The 19,642-nt window shown below is 39.9% G+C and overlaps 2 protein-coding genes across 2 annotated transcripts in view; one reads left to right on the forward strand and one right to left on the reverse strand.

The window, feature by feature from the left end:
- LOC133614916 (uncharacterized) overlaps nucleotides 1-11,511 on the reverse strand; it is a 29,121-nt gene extending 17,610 nt beyond the window's left edge. The window contains exons 1-2 of the mRNA XM_072915013.1: nucleotides 11,423-11,511; nucleotides 8,124-8,208 (exon numbers count right to left, since the gene is read on the reverse strand). The gene's annotated coding sequence lies outside the window, so the exon portion shown is untranslated. The remainder of the gene's footprint in view (nucleotides 1-8,123; nucleotides 8,209-11,422) is intronic.
- LOC133614686 (uncharacterized) overlaps nucleotides 11,042-19,642 on the forward strand; it is a 64,319-nt gene continuing 55,718 nt past the window's right edge. The window contains exons 1-4 of the mRNA XM_061972847.2: nucleotides 11,042-11,129; nucleotides 11,430-11,653; nucleotides 15,559-15,720; nucleotides 17,855-18,034. Of these exons, the coding sequence (XP_061828831.2) occupies nucleotides 11,042-11,129; nucleotides 11,430-11,653; nucleotides 15,559-15,720; nucleotides 17,855-18,034 (654 nt within the window). The remainder of the gene's footprint in view (nucleotides 11,130-11,429; nucleotides 11,654-15,558; nucleotides 15,721-17,854; nucleotides 18,035-19,642) is intronic.

Genomic DNA, 19,642 nt, shown 5'->3' on the forward strand with positions numbered 1-19,642 from the left:
ACTGTGAAGTTATTTAAAAGAGCTAGATTGTAAATAGTTTGCTGTGTTTTAGGTGCAAGTTTTTAAATAAAAATGTATTTCCTTTGAACAATATCCAGTGTTGTTGTAGTTCAATGAACTGGAATCCAGTGTGCTGTGGGGCCCTATTGTAGTGAATCGCACTTGAGACATCATAAATTAATCAAATCTTTAATGGACATTTGAAAGTAAACAATGTGATAAATAACATTTTACAACAATTACAACAATAATCTAGGGATCTAGATATCTGGTCAGGATACTCCTCACTCTTTTGCCTTCACCTTCATTTTCCATTTTTGCGCTAATGGCGGAGTTAGCAAAGATGCGGGCATCATGCTTGGCCGTTTCACAATCACATCCATAAAACAATATTTGTAGTCACACAGTGCCTGAAACACATCCACTGGAGGAAGGGACAAAGTTTTTCGCTAGGTAGAATCACAGCTGACCCGGACAGTCGAAAGTTCTCTTGCCGTCTGAGAAGTGTTGTATCCCAGATAGCTGCAATCGCTTTCGCTTAAGGTATTCATGTGTGATTTCCACAAGCGTCTGTACATGTAGAAGAAGGAGAAACACGGGCATGACTGGATGAAACGCCTCCATATCTTTAGCTCCGCTTGTTATACAGCTGGCTGTGGCGTGTTCTTTCTGGCGTCACTTCCTGTGTGGGTGCGGTTTTTCTGCCGTCACTTCCTCTCCGAACTCAGTTTGTAAACGATCAATGAGTCCATACAAAGCTAAGTGTCGTAGATTACCCGTGTGCAAATTTGTCCGAGGAGGGGGACCTTCAACGCTGGTTTAGTGTGGCTGAAACGGGGCTTAGGCTAAATAATTATTCGTATAAGGTGTTATCCGGCTTAGTGTAGACATGGCCCTAGGGGAGTTCCGCCCATTCTTCATTTTAGCGCCTCTCAAGCTCCATCGGGTTGGATAGGAAGTGTTGGTTTTCATCCAAGATGTCTCTGTACATTGCTGCATTTATCTTTCCCTCTATCCTGACTAGTCTACCAGTTCCTGCCGTTGAAAAACATCCCCACAGCATGATGCTGCCACCACCATGCTTCACTGTAGAGATGGTACTGGCCTGGTGATGAGCGGTGCCTGGTTTCCTTCAAACATGATGCCTGGCATTCACGGCAAAAAGTTCAGTCTTTGTCTCATCAGACCCGAGAATTTTGTTTGTCATGGTCTGAGAGTCATTCAGGTGCATTTTGGCAAACTTTTTACCAAGAAATTGCTTCTGTATGGTCACTATACCACACAGGCCTGATTGGTGGATTGCTGCAGAGATGGTTGTCCTTCTGGATGGTTCTCCTCTCTCCACACATGAATGCTGTAGCTGCGACAGAGTGATCATCAGGTTATTGGTCACCTCCCTGACTAGACTAAGAGGAATGCAGCAAAGTACAGATACATCCTGGATACAAAACAACACTTTGCATCCAATCTGATGGAGCTTGAGAGGTGCTGCAAAGAGGAATGGGCAAAACTGCCCAAAGATATGTGCCAAGTATGTGGCATCGTGTTCAAAAAGACATGAGGCTGCAATTGCTGCCAAATGTGCATCAACAAAATATTGAGCAAGTGCTGTGAATACTTATGTAGATGCGTGTTTTATTTTTTTTACTAAACTTGCAAAAAATAAAAAACATTTTTACATTGTCATTATGGAGTACTGTCTGTAGAATTTTGAGAACAAAAAGGAATTCATCCCATTTTGAAATAAGACTGTAACATAACATCATGTGTAAAAAGTGAAGCGCTGTGAATACTTTCCCAATGCACTGTATCTCCAGCAAAGAGAGCCATGGGTTAGATTTAATTCTAACTTTTTAACTGTCCACACTTACCGAATGCGGATTTCACAAGGTTGAATTGTGGGCCCTTTACTTTTTTAGTTTATATATCAATGGTTTACCCAACTTTGATTTACAGGAACACAATTGGTAAACAAGCCAAATGTTGCAATTACAACCAGGGCTGCAACAAGCAATAATTGTAGGACAGCAGAAAGCACAACAACATTCCGCGAGTCCTCCTTCTTGGTAGTAGATATCAGACTTTGGAATACACCTGAAATCAAAACATTGACAGAGATCAAGGTTTTCAACACACAAGTAAAACAATGGCTGAAACTGAAACAGGCTTGTGAACATTGACTTTAATGCACTAATATTGTATTGTTTTAATATTCTGATTGTATCTGTTATGTGATTGCCTCTGTAATGTAATTTTTGATTGTTTAACCTGTGCTCTTTTATTAAAAGCCCAATCAGGGACTGGGACACTTTCACTAGAATCCTATATGTTTGAAACCTGTTTTGTGTATGTATATATATATATATGTACACACAAATATATATGTATGTATATATATATATATATATATATATATATATATATATATATATATATATATATATATATATATATATATATATATATATATATATATACACGCACACACAGGTAAAAGCCAGTAAATTAGAATATTTTGAAAAACTTGATTTATTTCAGTAATTGCATTCAAAAGGTGTAACTTGTACATTATATTTATTCATTGCACACAGACTGATGCATTCAAATGTTTATTTCATTTAATTTTGATGATTTGAAGTGGCAACAAATGAAAATCCAAAATTCCGTGTGTCACAAAATTAGAATATTACTTAAGGCTAATACAAAAAAGGGATTTTTAGAAATGTTGGCCAACTGGAAAGTATGAAAATGAAAAATATGAGCATGTGAAAATGAAAAATATGAGCATGTACAATACTCAATACTTGGTTGGAGCTCCTTTTGCCTCAATTACTGCGTTAATGCGGCGTGGCATGGAGTCGATGAGTTTCTGGCACTGCTCAGGTGTTATGAGAGCCCAGGTTGCTCTGATAGTGGCCTTCAACTCTTCTGCGTTTTTGGGTCTGGCATTCTGCATCTTCCTTTTCACAATACCCCACAGATTTTCTATGGGGCTAAGGTCAGGGGAGTTGGCGGGCCAATTTAGAACAGAAATACCATGGTCCGTAAACCAGGCACGGGTAGATTTTGCGCTGTGTGCAGGCGCCAAGTCCTGTTGGAACTTGAAATCTCCATCTCCATAGAGCAGGTCAGCAGCAGGAAGCATGAAGTGCTCTAAAACTTGCTGGTAGACGGCTGCGTTGACCCTGGATCTCAGGAAACAGAGTGGACCGACACCAGCTGGACTGCTGCTGAGTGGTCCAAAGTCATGTTTTCTGACGAAAGCAAATTTTGCATTTCTTTTGGAAATCGAGGTCCCAGAGTCTGGAGGAAGACAGGAGAGGCACAGGATCCACGTTGCCTGAAGTCTAGTGTAAAGTTTCCACCATCAGTGATGGTTTGGGGTGCCATGTCATCTGCTGGTGTCGGTCCACTCTGTTTCCTGAGATCCGCAGCCGTCTACCAGCAAGTTTTAGAGCACTTCATGCTTCCTGCTGCTGACCTGCTCTATGGAGATGGAGATTTCAAGTTCCAACAGGACTTGGCGCCTGCACACAGCGCAAAATCTACCCGTGCCTGGTTTACGGACCATGGTATTTCTGTTCTAAATTGGCCCGCCAACTCCCCTGACCTTAGCCCCATAGAAAATCTGTGGGGTATTGTGAAAAGGAAGATGCAGAATGCCAGACCCAAAAACGCAGAAGAGTTGAAGGCCACTATCAGAGCAACCTGGGCTCTCATAACACCTGAGCAGTGCCAGAAACTCATCGACTCCATGCCACGCCGCATTAACGCAGTAATTGAGGCAAAAGGAGCTCCAACCAAGTATTGAGTTTTGTACATGCTCATATTTTTCATTTTCATACTTTTCAGTTGGCCAACATTTCTAAAAATCCCTTTTTTGTATTAGCCTTAAGTAATATTCTAATTTTGTGACACACGGAATTTTGGATTTTCATTTGTTGCCACTTCAAATCATCAAAATTAAATGAAATAAACATTTGAATGCATCAGTCTGTGTGCAATGAATAAATATAATGTACAAGTTACACCTTTTGAATGCAATTACTGAAATAAATCAAGTTTTTCAAAATATTCTAATTTACTGGCTTTTACCTGTATATATATATATATATATATATATATATATATATATATATATATATATATATATATATATATATATATATATATATATATATATATATATATATATATATATATATATATATATATATATATATATATATATATCTAGACTCCTTCTGCTTCAGTATGGTGCAGACTAGCAATAATACGGTATAGGGGCGGTATAGCTCGGTTGGTAGAGTGGCCGTGCCAGCAACTTGAGGGTTCCAGGTTCAGTCCCCGCTTCCGCCGTCCTAGTCACTGCCGTTGTGTCCTTGGGCAAGACACTTTACCCACCTGCTCCCAGTGCCACCCACACTGGTTAAATGTAACTTAGACTTTGGGTTTCGCTATGTAAAAGCGCTTTGAGTCACTAGAGAAAAGCGCTATATAAATATAATTCACTTCACTACGCTCACATTGATCATTTTTTGTTTTCTATTCAATGAATATACTCCATTTCTTCTCAGCACTGTCCTTTACACAGACTTTATTCCTACCCATGGTTACTATCTGCTCAGTGGCCTAGTGGTTAGAGTGTCCGTCCTGAGATCGGTAGATCGTGAGTTCAAACCCCGGCCGAGTCATACCAAAGACTATAAAAATGGGACCCATTACCTCCCTGCTTGGCACTCTGCACCAAGGGTTGGGATTTGGGGTTAAATCACCAAAAATTATTCCCGGGCGTGACACCGCTGCTGCCCACTGCTGGGCACTTACTGGTGAACAAAGGGATGGGTCAAATGCAGAGGACACATTTCACCACACCTAGTGTGTGTGTGACAATCATTGGTACTTTAACTTAACTTTAACTTATTGTCAGAATAATTGTATCTAAGTTATCACAACACTTTGTGTTTCAATGAATTCCCGGCCAGCAGGCAAAATCTGTCTTTGATCTTACCAATCAAAAGGCTTGTAAAACTCCACTGTGTAGGATGGGGAGCGACATGAGGGTGTCGGTTTCTTTGATGTATTGTAATCCACAGGAAGATTTTGTCTTGACCCGAGATCTAGATAGCGGAGAGGAAGCAGGACCTGACTCCCCTTCAGGCACCTTTTTTTTAAACTGTTTTGTGACCAAAGGCAGTGGCTATTTACGACCCCCCATCCCTTAGAAACAGCTGTTGCCATGTAATCAGGGAATGTCCAAACAAAAGAGGAGGCGTACAATCTTTCGTCAGAGCGTGGGACGACGCGTTTCTCCTCAATTGAGCTAAATTGAATTCTGTCTCTGTTTAATTCCTTGCTTCTTTTCTTGTTTAATACATGTCATCAGTGTTTGAACCTGACACTTATAATGGTCGTATCTCACGGGGTTCACTGTGACATTCACCACGCCAACTAATTGCTGGGATACTTGTCACTCAAATTTAAAATCTCAAAACACTTAAGTTGAGCACTCTTAAGTTGAGGTCCTACTGTCTTTCAAAACAGTTAGCCAATAAATTGCGTGCCTTCTTGACCCATAAAACCCTTCTCTAAGAAAGGAAAGCTGTCTCTGTGAAGTCATTAATCAGTATCAAAGTCGAACTGATAAGAACAAATAGAGTAATATGAGTCACTGTCACTGCCACCTTACCTCAGAGGCCTCATACATCATTCAGCATGCTAATGAAAGCGATGCCCTCCGTCTTTCTGTTGACAGGTAGTCCTGGTCCAGTGTGCACACTTAGAAATAACAAGATGGTTCAAATAATTTTCGACATGCTGGGAGGACACTGGGAGACTCTGAGGTGTTTGTGGATGTTTATTTGTCTGCATTCTATTCGTGGGATCAATATCAGTCAATATGTGCAGGAAAAGTCGTCCTGTCAGCCAGGTATGTTTATGATTGTTGGTGCTGTAGCTTTTATTGGATTCTATGTTATTGTGTCGAGGTGTGCCCCAATGAAAATGCATGAAAAATATAGTGTACATCTAATCGCGTACGTATGTTTTTTTTTTTTTATGTAAACCAAAAAGAGGATAGGGGTGTTATTTGGAATTGTAATTAATAGGGATGGGTACCGAATTCGGTACTTTTATAGGTACCGAACAAGGGCCTTGTTCACACTACAGGTCAATTCCCATTTTTTTGCCCATATGGGACTTGTATCAGATTTTTTCATGTCCGTGTGAAATAGGGTTGTACGGTGTACCGGTACTAGTAAAGTACCGCGATACTAATGAATCATATTCGGTGCTGTACCGCCTCTAAAAAGTACCGGCGAGCATGTTCGGCAGCGCACAATCACGGAGTACTTACAAACAGACAGTGTGTGGACAGAAAAGGGAGAGTGGATGCATTTTGGCTTGAAATTAACGATAAAGGTGAAGTTATAACACTGAAACGCCCTCAGGAAGAGGTGCTTTAAGACATGGCTAGCTAGCTAGCGGCTAACGTCCAGCCGCAGTCTGCAGTGTTTTAGCTACTTCTAAATCACTAATCTTTGTCTCTATGGTGAGAAATAAAGTATGTTTCTTACAAGTATCATCCCTGCAGAACGAGGAATAGCTAAACATGCTTCACTACACACCGTAGCTTACTGCCGTCACAATATAAACAAATGCCATGGGTGGATCTACACCTGACATCCACTGTAATGATACCAAGTAGAGGAGCGTGTCTAGTCGATACTACTATGATAACATCGATATTTTCTAGCATCACAAAATCTTTTTTCGTTTAAAAAGAATTTATATTATGTTTATAAACTTAGGAAATACGTCCCTGGACACAGGGGGACTTACATTATGACCATTGTATGATCCTGTAACTACTTGGTATCGGATTTATACCCAAATTTGTGGTATCATCCAAAACTAATGTAAAGCAGCAAACAACAGAAGAATAAGTGATTATTACATTTGAACAGAAGTGTAGATAGAACATGTTAAATGAGAAAGTAAGCAGAAATTAACAGTAAATGAACAAGTAGATTAATAATTCATTTTCTACCACTTGTCCTTAATAATTTTGACAAAATTATAGAAGGGAAAATGACACAATATGTTACTGCATATGTCAGCAGACTAAATTAGGAGCCTTTGTTTGCTTACTTACTAATAAAAGACAAGTTGTCTTGTATGTTCACTATTTTATTTAAGGACTAAATTGCAATAAGAAACATATGTTTAAAGATTTTAAGTTAAAAAAAATTTAAGCTGCAAGCAGCGATGGACGGGACCGACTTTGAGGGCTCATAAAATCCAAACCGAAGCAGTAATTAAAACTCTTTCATCAACTTTTAATCAGAAGGGTTCAATCTCTCTCCTGTGCTAATTTGAAGCTGACACGACAAACGCGCTCAGAGGAGATAATGTTTGAAAAAAGGTGACTGTTTTTACACAACTTTTGTTTTGAAGGGGGAATTGCAAACTTCTTGTTGATTTTTGCTGAGGGTTGTCAGTGTATGAAATATAGGTCTAAGTGAGACCTAAATAGAGGTTTTTGTTTCATGCCTCTACGACATTCCTACTGGGAGTTACAGGCAGTTTTGTCTGTGTTTTCTTCCTAGGGGGCTCTAAAGCGCAATTTTGAGTTTTGGGGTTTGGTTTTTGATTAGATCGCAATTTTCGCCAGTCCTGATGTGTGTGTCCAATTTGGTGAGTTTTGAAGCATGTTAAGGGGGTCAAATTACAGCTCAAAGAGGCAGCGGTATAATAATAAAACGCTAGATATACAATAGGATCCTCTGTCCCAAAGGGACTCGGTCCCTAATAAAGCCAATAATGCCATTTTTTGTGGTACCCTTTATTTAGAGAAGTATCTAAGTATCAAAATACATTTCAGTACCGGTACCAAAATATTGGTATCGGGACAACCCTAGTGTATGTGAAAATATGTGAAAATAAATAAATAAATTATGTATATACAGAATATGTGATGCATCGTCAATGTGAAAGATCATTCATTTTGACCAGAACGTCATCAAAAAGCGATATGCATCATAATTATTCACCAAACTGTTATGAAATAAATAGTTGACGGCGGAGCAGAAAACAGGTGAAAATAAAATGTTTTAGGAACTCACGTGAAAGTTTTACCACTCGTGCCTCCGACTGCTTGCCCACAGACACGATCTTCAAGCAGACATCGAAGCAAAATATCCTGTAAAACTGCAAGAGACAAAATACTTGTCCTCTACTTAATCTTTTACACGTAATAATTCGGTTCAGAAAATGTTGACTTTGATTGCAAAAAATCCTTGAAATGAACACAAATGCGTCAGTACTAAGACTGACTAGAGTGGAAGCCATTTTACTCATGACCTCATGTCCGCATGCGGATCAGATTGCATTCACATTAAATCCCTTTTTTTTTGTAACGTGAACGGCCACTAAAAAGATCGGATTTGACAAAGAAAATCCCAATTGGACATCCGACCACTTAGTGTGAATGTAGCCAAAGTCCGTCGGTTCTACTGGGAACAGATTCACGTAAAATCAAACGGTGCTATATTTCAATACCTTTGTTGCACCTGACAGAAACTCAGCACCGGCTTAGGCACTTGGCCAGGAAACAAGCAGTCAAGCACTTAGTGGGGACTCTGAATGCCTCCAGATAATGTTACAATTATTCATGCCAGCAAGACAAGAACAAAGGGCTCAAAAGTACAGTAAGGCTTCACTTTTGAAAATATGCTATCTTGATGCTAATTTACATTAAATTTGCCATGCTAAAGGTGAATATCAATTTTACATTTGCGATTTCAACACTTCTAAATTTGGTGATCAAAACTACAACTAAGATGCATGTTACAATCAAACAGCTTGAGTGTATTAAGTACAATACTTACAGTGTAAACACTCAACAAAAAGTTTACACATATTGTAGGGCTGAACAAAAGAAAAGACTGGCACATTCAGCTTAATGGCAAAGACTACTTCTTCGCTAAGGCAACACGCAGTAGTCTACAGACTACTGCCATCTAACGCCTTGGAATTGCAACTTCATGCAAAGTTTACTATATAATACTTGCAAATGAGATGTAAGAACAAATATAAAATGTAAAATGTTAAATAAAACATCCTTTTTTTTTACAACAATTAACATTTATTAGCACATTTGAACACACAAAGCACTGAGAAATGAGTACTGGTCGGGAATTGGTACCGTATAGATTCAACTGTGACAGGTAACCCTCGCTACTCATTATTCTGTATAAAAAGATAACTTTGATTTTTTGAATTTTAACAATAATCTTGAGTGCATGACAATGAGGAAATTAATATGTTGTTCTCCTTGACATTGTGGTCAGTTATTATCAAGTATATTGCGCAACACACCAGCAACAGAACCAATGTTGTAATAGCGGCAAGGAGCGGCGTGGCACGGTTGGGAGAGTGGCCGTGCCAGCAACCTGAGGTTTCCTGGGTCGATCCCCACCCTCTACCAACCTCGTCACGTCCGTTGTGTCCTTGAGCAAGACACTTCACCCTTGCTCCTGATGGGTCGTGGTTAGGGCCTTGCATGGCAGCTCCCGCCATCAGTGTGTGAATGTGTGTGTGAATGGGTGAATGTGGAAATAGTGTCAAAGCGCTTTGAGTACCTTGAAGGGAGAAAAGCGCTATACAAGTACAACCCATTTACCGTGTATTTACTTCACACGCAGCTACTGCCATCTTGTTGAGGTAATAAAAAATATGAATTAGCCTATATGTAACGAATGCCAGCTGTTTCAAATTTTAATTTGTATTATTTTAAAAATATATATTTTTTATTTGTATTAATATTATTACTAACAATATTATTAGTGTCATTATTACTATCATCATCATTATTTTATTTATTATAATTTTATTTATTTATTATTATTTGTATTGTTGATATGCAGACGGTAAACAGAGAGCCAACTCAGCGTCTTCTCTCCAGCCACATAGCTGAGGCATACTTACTCTTCACACAAATCAGAGCGTTCTTCACTTAGACATCTTATAAGTAGACGCAGCATTGGCTGCTGTGACGTGAGAAATTGGGCCGCCATCTTGAAGTGGTGATGAGGAGTCGGCGAGCAGCCTAAACTGACAGTTGACAGGTAGAAAACAAAGATGCCGGGCTGGTGTTCAACGTTTTCCTGCTCAAATGAGTGGACTGTTGAAATTACTTTATTACTTTTCACAAGTAAGATTTAACATTAACGTACTATTGGTTGTATTTTGTGAAAATAATATTACCACAGAGTTGAGAAAGAGCAAATATCTTCAATAGTACCGAAATCGTAGCCACAAGCAAACAAGAGTATGACCATAATAGAATTGCTTGTCAATGAAATTAATGAAATTTAAACAAGTCATACTTGAATAACAATATTCTGAATCCATTGAAACAGATTGGTGGTTTTAGCTGATATGAAGACTTTCAGGTGTTTATATATGTTTATGTTTAAGTATTTGGCAGACGCTTTTATCCAAAGCGACATACATAAAAAATACAAACGTTTGTACATATAAAACAATCACTGAAAACATGATCTTTTAAGGGAAGAATGTAATACAAAATATCAATACAAAGTGTCAAGACAGAATAAACTCTCTAAGATACATAAATATCTAATGTATTCATACATTGTTTATGTAGAATATACGCATGTATATAAAACCTAATCATATTGTTTCTTGAATTTAACAATAGCTGACCGTTTTTTCCCCCTTCTCTGGGATTATATTCCCAGTTTTGATCTCGGACGTCTGGTCACTTATAGCATATAAGAATAGTCAATTACTGTTAGGCAAACTATGGATAATAAAACACGCCAAAACATGTGTCCTTTATCATAGCTACACGTATGACAAAAAACCGCGTTAAAATCAGTGGTATTCAGTGAGGTAACATTAATTAAATGCGCGGACAATTCATTGCTCCTGCCAAATCAATTGCACGAGTGGAGCGGATCACCACTCCAAGATGGCGGCCCCGAGTCTCGTCCGCCCTAGTAGGCAGTAGCGCTCGATGCTGCGTACCCTTGGAAGATGTCTACATTTGGCCGCGTCACATCCGCTTCCGCATCAACAATACACAAATAAAAGAATACTATACCGTGAGTAAGGGCGCAATAAAAATAGAACGCTCAACATTATTATTATCATCATTATTGTTATTATTATTATTATAATTTTTTTTTTTGAACACACAAATTAAACATTTAGTATACCTCACTCCCGACTCATCAAGCGCCACGCTGGTCAGTGGAACGTTTTTTTGGTATGCTAGCAAGAGCACCGGTAATGAGGATACCCAAAAATAAACATATCTCATATGCAGTAGAGACCCCATCGCTAATGATATACTGGTGTGTTTGTAGACCATGTTGTTAATGAAGATGAATCCCACCTGTCAGGTTTTTACTGCCCACAAGAGAGCACCACTCCAGTCCCTTGCCCAAAGGGAACCTATGGCCCACCTGCTGATGGCGTCTCCCCGGACAGCTGTCTAAAGTGTCCCCCGCAACATTACTGTCCTCGGCCAGGCCTGTTTGCTCCTTTGTCCTGCGGGCCTGGAGCTCGGCAGCCTTTTTCCGGCCAGGAGACATGTCTCTGTCTTGGAGAGGGGCAGAGCTTTCAGGTAAGACAATACAGGAGGGTTGCGTGATAGACGAAATGAATGATATACTGTATTTTTACGGACTCTAGAGCAGTGGTCCCCAACCACCGGGCCGCGGCCCGGTACCGGTCCGTGTACCGATTGGTACCGGGCCGCACAAGAAAAAAAAAAAAAAAAAATTATTATTTTATTTTTATTTTTATTAAATCAACATAAAAAACAATGTATACATTATATATCATTATAGATCAATACAGTCTGCAGGGATACAGTCCGTAAGCACACATGATTGTATTTCTTTATGACCAAAAAAATAAAATAAAAATACCATATCGAGCTGTCCTGGATGAACTGAAATTCTTTTTTCCAATCATTTTGGAACTCGCAAGCGTAGTTCTTCTTCTTACTCGTCGTCGCCATGTCTCTTCTTCTGCTTCGTCTTCTGTTCTGATTGGCGCGCTTGACTTCGAGGTGTAACCGTTATTATTGTCCGGCCGGAAACGGCGCCCAGTGAAGGATGGTGTAGCAATATTGTTGTCCGGGTGGAAATCGGGAGAAGATCGTGAGAATGGTGGCCCCGGGAGATTTTCGGGAGGGGCACTGAAATTCGGGACTCTCCCGGGAAAATCGGGAGGGTTGGCAAGTATGAGTGAGACAGTGACGTCGTTCGCTGTCAGCGTATTTATTAACAGCTGGAAATGTAAGTGAGGTGTGTGCGTAATCCAAATAGATGAAGTGCGACTATGTGTGGCAATTATATGTGAGTGGTTACCAGCGGATGTTGAAGGCGCGTGTTGGAATCGAGGCGGAAGTCCAAAGAGGGAAATGCAGGCTCGGAAGTCCAAAGACAGGCGGAAGGTCAAGGGCTGGAGGTTGAAATCCAGAGAGGCAAGAGGAAGTCCAGAGGGGATCCGGGAAGACGAGACACACAGCTCGACAATGAGGAAGGACGACGGGAAGCTAGAGAACGAAACAACACGGGACACAATGAACACAGAGAGAGGATATGCACATGCGAGAAGGCTGGAGATGTAATATGTTTACTGTACGAGTAGCTACGTTCTGGCACTGGATCTCAGGGCGCACTGGCTTCTGAAGGCAGGATCGCTCATCACGGGCAGGTGTGTTGATTGCTGACTCATTGCAGCCGCGCGGAGGCGCTACCGCAGCCGAGCGGTGCTATCAGCAGATATATATACAGTATCAGTTATTTACACAAATATTTTGTAAATGTTTATTTATATACCTTAACGGTCGGTGTCTGTAACACGGCAGTAAAACGGCTGATTAAACACAACAGAAGTCATCGTCATGGACACACTAGCTGCAGACACTAGCTCTCTAATCAGCCAAACAGACTCAATAACTACATGGTTAGTCTTGGGGAATTCACTAAGAAATTTGTGAAACTGAAACAATATAAAAAGAATGCCATTGTAAATTAATAATACTAACACAGACGCTCGTAAAGGTGTTAGCATATTAGCTAATGCTGACGACGCTAGCTTGCTTACATTACGATACAACACTTCTACATCAAACATGGCACAGTTTGGCAAGTATGCATTGTTTTAGTCAAATTGTGAAACCTACAAAAGTTGCTTGGAGCGATGAATAAAGCATCCTGTCGAGCAGAAACGCTATAAACGGTTTTACTTTCAGTTTAAAGCAAAACAGGAAGTACATTTTCAACTCGCAGCACCTGCAGTGAGGGGATAACTCGTCCACTTGATGGCGCCGTAGTACACCGTAACAGACCATTTCAGTCCTCTGCTTGGGCTTAATAAAAACTATTGAACACAAATAATTATGGCAATTAGCGAAAAAATAAAATAAAATCATAAATTAGCCGCACCGCTTTATAAGCCGCAGGGTTCAAAGTGTAGGAAAAAATAGCGGAATGCTATATTTATATAGTGGTAATATGTTGATGACACATTCTAGCTGTGTCCCGCAAATTTGACAGCGACAAGAATCCTCAATGCAATGTCGAGTCCCCTCGCTTGCAAGCTAGCGGCTAATGTCCCTCCATAGTGCAGCTTCTAATGCACTCATGGTCTCCTCCATTGCGGCTAATAAGCTGCGTTTCTCACAAGTACCATTATCACTGGAGGACTACGGGACAATAATGAGCTAAACATGCTTCACGACACACCGTAGGAGGATAGCGTAGCTAACCGCTAAGCTAGAGCTCTTGAATGTAAACATGGGTGGCAGATCAATACGGATGTTGGCAGAGACGATACCAAGTAAAGTCTTAGTATAAGGTCGATACTACAATGTTTCAATCGATAGTTTTATATGTGTTTTTGTCATTTTTTTAGTTTGTAAACTCAGGAAATAAGAGCCGATAGTAGCTTTAGCTTTTGTTTAGTTATATTGCACTATTGGCAGGAATATATATCGCAATATAGATTTTAGACCATATAATCCATCCCTTTCATACAGTACTCATATTTACACACTTCTTATTATCATTGGAGTGTGTTTGGGTGGAACAATGTACAGGCAGAACTCCTCACCACTTGAAGACACGGAAAGAGATCCCGTTTCCAGACAACAGGCTCTGGTTTCCTGTCTTCAAAGATTGTCTACGCATGGCTGCACAATGCAGTATCATATTCTATTTGCCTCAACAATGCTGAATGGGTGACTGAATGAAAATACAAAAAAATGATGAAAAATCACAATTTGACTTACAATGTTGTAGAGCTGCTGCTACTCTCCTTGCAGTTAGTTATATATGTGTATGAAACATTCAATGTGATGTTAAACTGTTAAATCTAATTAAATAATGCATTTGAAAAAATAGATTTAGAAATGAAATAAAATAAATTACAATTAAATACAATAAAATACAATAAAATTAAATACAATTAAATACAGTTTAATTAAATTGCGAGGCTATTATTTTTCTTTGCTGAAACACATACGTATTGGACTTTAGGATGATCAAAAATAAGCAATGAAGATGACGATCATAGCAATTACTAAGCATCCTGTTACGCCTGGGTCGCATTTTACTGCTGCATCGTTCTCCCAAGATGCAGCAGGAACTCCGGAAGCAAGGTGCAGGTAAGACGAAGATTTATTCTCATAAACCATTCAAAAATACAAACATACAAACAATCGTTTCGATAGCATGAGGAGCTGAGGCGAAACTTAGCACAGGAATCAAAAGATAAACAGGCATAGGCACCAGAAGCAAGATATACACAAACGTAACTTGTTGCTTACAGCAAACAAGACAGCCAGACCGAGTGTGGCGAAAGGCAGGAAAAAAATAGCTCTCTTAGTGTCCGGGAGCAGGTGAGCGTCCCGAACGCTAATCAAAGGCAGGTGAAAATAATCAGCATCCATGACAACCAAGAAACACAAACCCAGGGGTGCTGAAACAGAACTAACAGAGTCCTAAACTAAAAACATGATCCGCGCAACGGATTGTCACACATCCAGTCAGATCGCTTGTATTTCAACCCCTAATTTTACTCCCAATCAATAGGGGGCATAATTTCATGTTATACAGGAATTGTTGTTATATGATGTTACGAGCCTGGTGCAACCCTTTCGTCCCGCCCTGGGCTTGAACCTGCGTTCATTGAATTAGAGTGATCAACCCAATGTCCAGCGCAAACTCTAAAGACGTCAGGAAGTTGCAGTAACCATCCATCCATTATCCCTCTCTGGGTTGAGTGGGGCCTGGAGCCTATCCTAGATAAACGCAGGCAGAAGGCAGGTTAAACCCTGGACAAGTCGCCACCTCAGCGCAGGGCCAACACAGATAGACAAACAACATTCATACTCTCGAAGCAATTTTTTGGTGTTGCCAATCAGCCTATCCCCAGGTGCATGAGTGTCCGTAACCATGACATAACACAACAAAACTATACAAGTTATGCAACACAACCCTGTTGACTTTTCTGCAGAGCAGCGACGGGCAGTGCCAATGTACCCTCGACTATCAACCTGGCAACCATGAAGGTGTGTGCGTCCACAAAGTGTACAGCATCTGCAGGGATGGAAAAACACGCACGCAACACGGAGATTGTCTGGACCGACAGGAGTGGTCACTTCATTGCCGGCAGCAGGTTGTGCAACAAAAAAAACAACACAACACTTTAGTATACAAAACTAGGGGAACGAAGGTTGTTGAAGGAATATTGGTGTTCCCCTTTGACAGGAAACACATCCTGCAGATGTGTTTGCTTTCATGACAAAACATATTTGCCCTCGCTTCTGACCACCCCTCACTGTCGTGCTGTGTGTGCACATTTAATATTTAACAGCGTTCTTGTCACTGCTCAACATCTGTGTCATTGTCACCCACATGGTAACCCTTCACCTCGTTACCCAGTGAACCAATCTAAATCAGTGGTTCTCAAACTTTTTTCACCAAGTAGCACCTCAGAATAAACTTGGCTCTCCAAGTACCACCATAATGACCCCGACATTAAAATACAGTAGCGTAGAAGGCCCAAGTATTCATTAAAACACGGCAGAGGTTTTATTTAACAAGTACAAACCCCGTTTCCATATGAGTTGGGATATTGTGTTAGATGTAAATATAAACAAAATACAATGATTTGCAAATAATTTTCAACCCATATTCAGTTGAATATGCTACAAAGACAACATATTTGATGTTCAAACTGATAAACTTTTTTTTTTTTTTGCAAATAATCATTAACTTTAAAATTTGATGCCAGCAACATGTGACAAAGAAGTTGGGAAATGTGGCAATAAATACTGATAAAGTTGAGGAATGCTCATCAAACACTTATTTGGAACATCCCACAGGTGAACAGGCAAATTGGGAACAGGTGGGTGCCATGATTGGGTATAAAAGTAGATTCCATGAAATGCTCAGTCATTCACAAACAAGGATGGGGCGAGGGTCACCACTTTGTCAACAAATGCGTGAGCAAATTGTTGAACAGTTTAAGAAAAACCTTTCTCAACCAGCTATTGCAAGGAATTTAGGGATTTCACCATCTACGGTCCGTAATGTCATCAAAGGGTTCAGAGAATCTGGAGAAATCACTGCACGTAAGCAGCTAAGCCCGTGACCTTTGATCCCTCAGGCTGTACTGCATCAACAAGCGACATCAGTGTGTAAAGGATATCACCACATGGGCTCAGGAACACTTCAGAAACCCCCAGTCAGGAACTACAGTTGGTCACTACATCTGTAAGTGCAAGTTAAAACTCTCCTATGCAAGGCGAAAACCGTTTATCAACAACACCCAGAAACGCCGTCGGCTTCGCTGGGCCTGAGCTCATCTAAGATGGACTGATACAAAATGGAAAAGTTTTCTGTGGTCTGACGAGTCCACATTTCAAATTGTTTTTGGAAACTGTGGACGTCGTGTCCTCTGGACCAAAGAGGAAAAGAACCATCCGGATTGTAATAGGCGCAAAGTTGAAAAGCCAGCACCTGTGATGGTATGGTGGTGTATTAGTGCCCAAGACATGGGTAACTTACACATCTGTGAAGGCGGCATTAATGCTGAAAGGTACATACAGGTTTTGGAGCAACATATGTTGCCATCCAAGCAACGTTACCATGGACGCCCCTGCTTATTTCAGCAAGACAATGCCAAGCCACGTGTTACATCAACGTGGCTTCATAGTAAAAGAGTGCGGGTACTAGACTGGCCTGCCTGTAGTCCAGACCTGTCTCCCATTGAAAATGTGTGGCGCATTATGAAGCCTAAACTACCACAACGGAGACCCCCGGGCTGTTGAACAACTAAAGCTGTACATCAAGCAAGAATGGGAAATAGTTCCACCTGAGACGCTTAAAAAATGTGTGTCCTCAGTTGCCAAATGTTTACTGAGTGTTGTTAAAGGAAAGGCCATGTAACACAGTGGTGAACATGCTCTTTCCCAACTACTTTGGCATGTGTTATAGCCATGAAATTGTAAGTTAATTATTATTTGAAAAAAAAAATAAAGTTTATGAGTTTGAACATCAAATATCTTGTCTGTGTAGTGCATTCAATTGAATATGGGTTGAAAAGGATTTGCAAATCATTGTATTCCGTTTATATTTACATCTAACACAATTTCCCAACTCATGGAAACGGGGTTTGTATATTTAATATGTTTGGCCACTGTAACATTATACACAATTTGAACAGTAACATTGTGTTTGAATATAGGAAAATAAAACACTGTACTTTAATCCAGTCAATCACTGATCTAAATGGTATCTTCCTGCAGGTGTGTCAAACTACAGAGGACTATGAGGGCTACGACGGCGAGCTGGGTCTGTGTGTGTGCACTGAGCCTCCTGGGAGAGCTGCGTGTGGGGGCCTGTGCAGGAGCAGGCCCGCAACTGCGTTGAGGCTTCGGTGCAGATCCAGAGGTGAACTGGAGCTGATACTGGGCTCTGGCACTCTGGTGAGCAAAAGGCAGTTTTGTGTTTTTTATGTTTATATAAAAGTTTAAATACTACAATAATTTTTGTATACATTTTGAATGGAAATTTGAAATGTACTGGCCAGAGGCGAGCAACGAGTAGGAGGCCCAATTTAAAAATTTACAAAGGAATCATCTCCATCCAATTATATGAGTTATATCCATGGAGCCTATTATGACTGATGTTCTTTAATTTGTTCAACTTCCACTCAAGTTGACTTATTTGACTTACTCATTGCTCGGCAAGCAGGCCTATACCTAAAGTTTAATAATGGAGGAACCTCCAAAATTGATACATAATGTTCTGTAACGTGGGTTGACGTCCAACTTTTTCAAACAAAATACAAAAAAAAAGCACATACGAAATGATATAAAGTTAATTACTTCATCGCAAGCCCCAACTGTCACCTGGACAGGCAATGTTTTTATTGACATTTAATTATTGAGGAGAATATAAATAAAGTATAACCACTCAACTTTTAAAAAAGAGGCCACATTGAAGGGGAACTGAGCTTTTTGGGGGGATTTTTGTCCATCATTCAAATCGAGACAAGAACACACAAAGTCAAGGTCAAGGTGTCTTTAATGGTACCCAGAGGTAAAATAGTTGTGCAGACATTGATTGATTGATTGAATTATTTATTTCAAACCTGCACAGTACAACAACATACATTTTTTTAAAACATTTTGGCAGGGACATTTACGCAAGGCTTGAAAAGGGGTTGGATGAAGCAGATGCTTATAATATCCCAACCCCTCTCACTCATTCCACATTTAACATAAACAATATAATACAAGAACAATACTATACAAACAAAAACAAGAAAAAGCTCCTGTACACTAACAATACAATAGTACCACTGTTACTATGAGACAAGACAAGACGAGACAAAACACACACACACACACACACACACACACACACACACACACACACACACACACACACACACACACATACACACTCACACACAGGCCCAAACACTCTCTGACCATACACCTCTCTCCCATCACTCTGTGCTGAGGGCATCACTCTCTTTCCTCCTCGTACTTCTTCAGTACTTCTTTTTTAAACAGTCTTTTAAATTGAATCAGGTTAGAACAGGTTTTTAACTCGTCCCCTAAATTGTTCCACAGACTGACTCTACGCACTGAAATGCACATTGATTTTAAAGTTGTTCTAAATTTAGGAAAATATAATTTGTTGTTTCCTCTTAGACTGTAACTATGGTGAGCATCTCTATCCTGGAATAGGTTTTGTATATTGGATGGTAGAGAGTTTTGGTAGAGACATTTGTAATTCAGCGTCAAGACAGAATGAAGCAAGCAAACACAAATCATATAAAACTTAAAAACATTTTAAAAGTTCACAAACAATCACCAGTATACAGTCTCACTGTAGAACAATAAAATATAGTACCTAAGAAACTAATAAAATCATTGTGATTAAAGTGCTATGGCATGATAAATAAATGAAAAAAAAAATCACCATGTGATAGCCTTATTTAAGCGTGTGATGGCAGCAGGTACAAAAGTATGCTTATATCGTTTAGTCCTACTAAGAGGAACAGTGAACCGCCGACCAGAGCG

Source organism: Nerophis lumbriciformis, linkage group LG17 (assembly GCF_033978685.3).
Source record: "Nerophis lumbriciformis linkage group LG17, RoL_Nlum_v2.1, whole genome shotgun sequence".
Classification (NCBI taxonomy): domain Eukaryota; kingdom Metazoa; phylum Chordata; class Actinopteri; order Syngnathiformes; family Syngnathidae; genus Nerophis; species Nerophis lumbriciformis.